The 6,161-nt window shown below is 37.2% G+C and overlaps 1 protein-coding gene across 5 annotated transcripts in view; it reads left to right on the top strand.

Annotated features, from left to right (window-relative positions):
* The window catches only part of PFKFB1 (6-phosphofructo-2-kinase/fructose-2,6-biphosphatase 1), a 129,690-nt gene that overhangs the window by 81,720 nt on the left and 41,809 nt on the right, over positions 1-6,161 (top strand). For all 5 annotated transcript variants that reach the window (XM_006163477.3, XM_006163478.3, XM_006163476.3 and 2 more), the window contains exons 2-5: positions 385-510; positions 2,959-3,052; positions 4,130-4,196; positions 5,840-5,914. In XM_006163477.3, coding sequence (XP_006163539.1) covers positions 385-510; positions 2,959-3,052; positions 4,130-4,196; positions 5,840-5,914 — 362 coding nt within the window. The remainder of the gene's footprint in view (positions 1-384; positions 511-2,958; positions 3,053-4,129; positions 4,197-5,839; positions 5,915-6,161) is intronic.

The raw sequence follows: 6,161 nt of genomic DNA, 5'->3' as shown, positions 1-6,161 counted from the left end.
GCTATAGGGTGCGTGTGCTCGCCAGACAGACAGAGACAGAAAGCGAGAAAACACCCCCAGGGGGGATGGCCATGCCGCAGTCCCTTCTCCTCCATTCTCCTCTCGGGATCTTGGGCACGCACGCACACGTGCCTGGTGTGAGTTTAAGCCACCGGGTCCAGGACTTGAACCACGGTTGACTATGTGGTAGTCCAGCGACATAGCCATTTTGCTAACTGCTGGTCCCAGTTTTATGATAAGTTTAAGAAAAATCATTAATTTGCAGTTTTCTAGATTTTCTTTCTTGTAATGGGGGAAAGATGATTTTTAAACTTTACATCTCTAAGCCAGTACCAGATTATATGAATCTGGGAATGAGCTTTTGAGGCTCTGTTTGTCTTCCAGCATCCATACCCCAGTTTACCAATTCTCCCACGATGGTGATCATGGTGGGTTTACCAGCTCGAGGCAAGACTTATATCTCCACGAAGCTCACACGGTATCTCAACTGGATAGGAACACCAACTAAAGGTATGTCTTTGAAATCCTTTGTTCTACAACTCCCTATAGGCCACTGGCTGAAAACCTAGTAGGATAGCAGGCTCAGAATTGCCAAGGCCCTAAGTAGCAGAAATGTCTCATCACCTTTATTAGTAAGAATAAAATTTCAATCACAATTACTACTACTATTTTTAAACTTGCAGCCTTTTAAATATTACAGTTTCTTGAATATATACTCTGTATCTAACCCAATGCTGAGTTTGAGGCATAGGAAACCAAATATTAGCACTAAATGTCTGGTAACCATCTTTCTACTCTCTATTTCTATTAGATCAGCTTTCTTGGATTCCACATGTGATAGCATACAGTATTTATCTTTCTATGCCTGTTTTTTAAAAAATTTTATAAAAATGTCCCCCATTTCCATCCATATTGTCACAAAATGACAGGATTTTTTACTTTTTAAGGCTGTATAATATTATGTTGTTTATATATTACCATATTGTCCTTATCTATTAATTGATGGACACTTACATTGCTTTCATATCTTGGCTATTGTAAATAGTGCTGAAATGAACGTGGTTCAGTTAAATAGACCAGGAAATGGTGTAATGGTTATGTCACTGCACTCTCTTGTAGTCAACTGTGGTTTGAGTCCTGGACCTGGTGGCTTAAAACTCATGCCAGGTGCATGTGTGTGCATGCCCAAAATCCTGAGAGAAGAATGGAGAAGAGATTGTGATGTGGCCATCCCCCCTTAGAGATGATTTATCACTTTCTGTCACTCTCTGTCTCTCCAGTGAACCCAAGCACCCTATAGCAAAAATCTATCTAAAATTAAAAGTTCAGTTAAATTGGAAGAATACATTTTAGTAATCTATTGCACTGCATGGTTACCACAGCTAATAATAATATATTAGATATTTCAAAATTTCTCCGATTTTTATCATTCTTACCACAAAAAGTAATATAGATGATAAATATTTTAATTAGCTTGATTGAAACTTTCTATAATGTATACAAAGATCAAAATATCACATTAATCCCATAAATACACACTACTAGTATTTGTCAGTTTAAAAATGATAGATATAAACTATCAAAATAAATAAATAAATAAATGTCTTCATTCAAGAAATTTCATGGCCTCAAAATAATCCTATGAGTAATATACTATTTGTATTACCATTAGTATTATTGCCATGGAACATTATTTTTATTAGTATTACTATTTCTTTAGCATTGCATGGTTGAGGAAATTAAAATCCAAGAAGTGAAATACCTTGCTTAAAGGCACATAGCCAATAAGTGGTAGAACCCAAATATAAACAGAAGACTGTGTGATTGTAACTCTGAGACTCACTGTGCTAGGTCTAGTGTATGACTCTATTGATAGAAAAAGAAAAAAAGTCAGTGGATAAATTAGTAAACACAGTGCTTTCATCTTAATTGTTAAATACTCTAACAGATACAATACGGAGCTGTGTAAAAGTGTGAGAGGGAGGAAAGAGTAATTCTATGTGGGGTTATCCAAAATATTTCTTGGAGATAGTAGCATTTTAACCAGTTCTTTTAGTAGAACAAGCCTTTTACAGGCAGGCATGGTGGGTGAGGCTTCAGTTCTTCTTCATTCCAGGTAGGCATGGTGGGTGAAGCTGTAGTTCTTCATTCCCAGTAGAACAATTTGAAAAAAGGTTTAGCACTGGAAGAAGGCAGAGAACATTTGGAGGTGGTGAGTCATCCACTGTAGCTGAGGTCTATTGGATCATAAGCTTTTCTATGGCCCCATCACAAAGGTCTGGTTAATCTGAGACCTAGAATTCATACCATGCTTCATAGAATAGACATCAAAAGTATTTATTGGATGAATGAATGAAATATTACCTCTTTAGCTGTTTATTCTTTTTATCCTCTTTTTCTTCCCTCTTCCCTGGTTTTTCAGCATTACAAATGGGAAAGTATGGTCTAGAAATTTAGATGTATTCACCCTCATGATACAGAAAAATCAAATAACATTGGAATAGGAGTCTAGGAGTCAGGAGGCCCAGTTTATTTCTGTCAACAACTTACTCACTATTTGGCCCATGGTAATTGATTTTACTCCTCAGATCTTAGTTCTTTATCTTTCCAATGGAATAGGGCACTTTAATAGTTGGAATTTATGTTAAAGTAGAATAGTAAGAACAACACCAGATTTAGAACTAAACAGACCTGAGTGTGAATCCTGTATCCCCATTTATTAACTGTGAAAGTTATTTCCTGTTTCTGAACTTGAATGCCCTTACTTGTAAATGGGAATAGTGATAGATAACCTACTCAGTTGTTGTGAGGAAATGAGTTGGTAACAACAATTTAAAACTTTATAAGCACATTTACGGCTATAAATTATACCTTCTACTTCAGAGGTTCCTCCCAGCAAGGATATTTTTGGACCACTGGGATCTTTTCAACCTCTTCATTGGGTCTCCCTACTTTCAGTGTTTAATTTAGGCCAGTATCGACGAGAGGCAGTGAGCTACAAGAACTATGAATTTTTTCTCCCAGACAACACGGAGGCCCTACTTATCAGAAAGTAAGTATCCAACATTTCAGGGGCCTGTGCTGCCTTTTGGTTGAAGGAAGTCTTTGTTCAGATAATGAGAGTCTAGGGGAAAGTAACCTGGGCTGGGGAGGAGGTCCTCTAGATTCTCATCCTGTTTCTGGCCATAACCATCTTCTGGTCAAGAACATTTAACGTGGCCAGCTGTGGTGGTACAGTGGTAATACAATTTTCTGCAGTGCTGATGCCACATGGTAAGGTTCCATGTTCCTGTACGTGCTGAGTGTACACATGTATGTCTGTGATTCTGGCTGGATGAAGCTGGAGGTAGATTGTGGCATGAAGATCTGTTTGGGGGTACTTACTCTCTTGAAATAAATAAAATAAATTTTATTAAAAGAACTATTACCAGTCTTCTACTTTGGACAGGAGAGTAAAATCTTTTCAGCTTAGCATTTGAGACAAGACTCAGTAGCTTGGTCACTCTAGTCTCTCCAGGCACATTAATTCAACCTCCAGGTCACTCTTCCCTAAAAGTCTCTGAGCACTTCCAGAACAGAGTCTAGTTCTCATTTATTGATTCATGCCCTCATCATAGAAAGAGAACAGAGTCTAGTTCTCATTTATTGATTCACCCCCTCATCATAGAACTCAGAAATGAATAATAACTAAAAATACTTTTGCAGAAACCATAAATACATTGCCACTGTCATGCCTATGCATGTAGTGCTACTTATGCCTGGAGTGCCTTCCACTTCACAGGCTATGTACCCATCTTTCACCTGGGTTAATAAACTAGTTTGACTTGAGCTCCATTAGCTCAAAGATTGGACTCCTTAATATTATGACTTCAGTTATTACTCAACTTTTTGGGGGTATGTCACTTTATACCTGCCTCTAAGCTGTGTACACAGAGCCACTTTCAACTGTGTGACTCCTCTAATCTTGTCATGGTGCCTAGAACATATGGCATTCTATGCAGAGGTTTAATAAATGAATAATTTAATGCAATACATATGAGAGATGGTATAGAAGATAATGCAGAAAAAGATAGAGGAATCCGTCCTCGAGGATAGAGGTTGTCTCTGTTTCTTTCTTGGTCTTTTCCAGGCAGTGTGCCTTGGCAGCCCTGAAGGATGTCCATAACTATCTGAGTAATGAGGAAGGTCATGTTGCGGTAAAGAAATTTTAATTTTTTCCTTCGGTGTCTGTTGAGATAAAGAACAATAAATATGCAGGAGCATTTACAGTATACTGTGCTTTATCCTAATTTCTTTACATATATGAATATTTTAATTTCATGCTCATCTTGAGTTAAGTAATATTATACCCCATTTTAGAGCTCAGAAAGATGACTCACAGATTTAATAATATTCTATGGTGACACAATCTGTATATGGCAGAGTCATAACTGGAATCCAGCATGAGTAACTCTAGAATCTCCTTTTTTTAAAACAAACCAACAAGCAAACAAAAACAAAAAACAAAAACATTTAATTACTGTACATTTTTATAGCATACAAAATGAGTTTTCCCAGCATGAATACACTGTGTATTAGTCCAGTCAAAGATATTATTAAGCACATTATCATCACCAGATAATTTTCCATTTTTGTGTTAGTTAAATGTTTTGCGTTTTCTCTTTTAATTCCCTCACTCCCATCCCCCATTGCCCACCCTCCTTCCACACTGTCTTTTGTATCCACATTTGCTCTTCATGATTTTATATCTTACAGTCTTTCCGTTTGTGCCATAGAGTGCAGACATTTGGTATATATAAAGTGAGGACATACACTGCCTCTCTTTATATTTCATACATTAAACCACTATACAGCATTTAGATTGTGAAGAGACTTTACCCAGCATGATATACACCTCAGTCCATCCCAGTTGAGACCACCATACACATCCTCCTCAACAGATAATAAAACTTATCTGTGTCCCACAAGTGTCTTACCTCTCCATTCATAGTCTGGTTTGCTTCATTCAGTATTAAATCTTCCATATTCATGCATTTTTCTTTTTACCCAATGCTAGGATCTTATTGCTTTTTATGGCTGAGTAGTATTCCATAGAGTACATGTGCCACACTTTTTCAATCCATTCATCTGCTCTAAAACATTTGGGTTGATTCTATGTCTTAGCAATTGTGAATAATGCCACAAGAAACATGGATGAGCAAGTGTTTTTCCAACTGTCTGTGCTCTACTAGTTTATCCCCTTACTCCATGACTATAACAGAATTTAAGACTTCAGTGAAAACATTGTTTAATTTTCATTTTAATTAATTATTTATTTAGAGATTTACCAAAACGCCTAGTCAATTTAATCTCATAGACCTTTGGAACAGGATTTCCAATTTCTAAAAGAAGAGATCCTCAAATATGCAAATGGTTATACCAAAGAAACTGAAGATAAGAAGTTGTTTCTGTTCTTGAGGACTCCTAAGGTGATAAAGAAGGAATAAGCCTCAGCTAACAGTTGAGAAAACCAGTTCTAGCTCTGCTCCATCAGCAACTCTTAGTGACTTTGGTCAAAGCGAGTCCTTCTAGGCCTCAGTTACTTCACCTATAAAATGACTCTAATAAAAACCCACATTTTTTCTCTTGCCTTGTTACTCTCAAAGTATCTAATATATATTTAGGCTGTATGAGTGTTTGTAATATTGACATAAGCAATTTCAAATCCTTCCTATCCTTCAATACCCTGTTCAAGTTATATCTCCCTCCAGAAGTCCTGCACTTAACACAGAATGGAGAAAGAATAGATGATCTATCAATACCAGATTCAGAGTAAGTAAATCTCATTACTTGCTTCTAGGTTTTTGATGCCACCAACACTACCAGAGAACGGCGGTCATTGATTCTGCAGTTTGCTAAAGAACATGGTTACAAGGTATAGTAACATCCCTATTCTTATATAGAGCATATTTATCCATCACAGACTCTAAAGAAAGTCAGTCAAGCCATGGGACTCATAGCAGCCAAACGAACTGCCTTAGGTTCAACATTTTGATTGCCTGGCTTTGCAAGACACAACCAGAAGAAACAAAGCAGAGTGAGAAAGGAAAGGAGTCATGTAAGACAAGGGAAAATGATTGCTGACAGGTTGACAGCATGGAGGGGGGTCAATGAGGAAAGAG

Source organism: Tupaia chinensis, unplaced genomic scaffold (genome assembly GCF_000334495.1).
Source record: "Tupaia chinensis unplaced genomic scaffold, TupChi_1.0 Scaffold142270_1, whole genome shotgun sequence".
NCBI classification, from domain to species: Eukaryota; Metazoa; Chordata; class Mammalia; order Scandentia; family Tupaiidae; genus Tupaia; species Tupaia belangeri.
The sequence above is the reverse complement of the archived record's forward strand: the minus strand, read 5'-3'. Positions and strand labels throughout refer to the sequence as shown.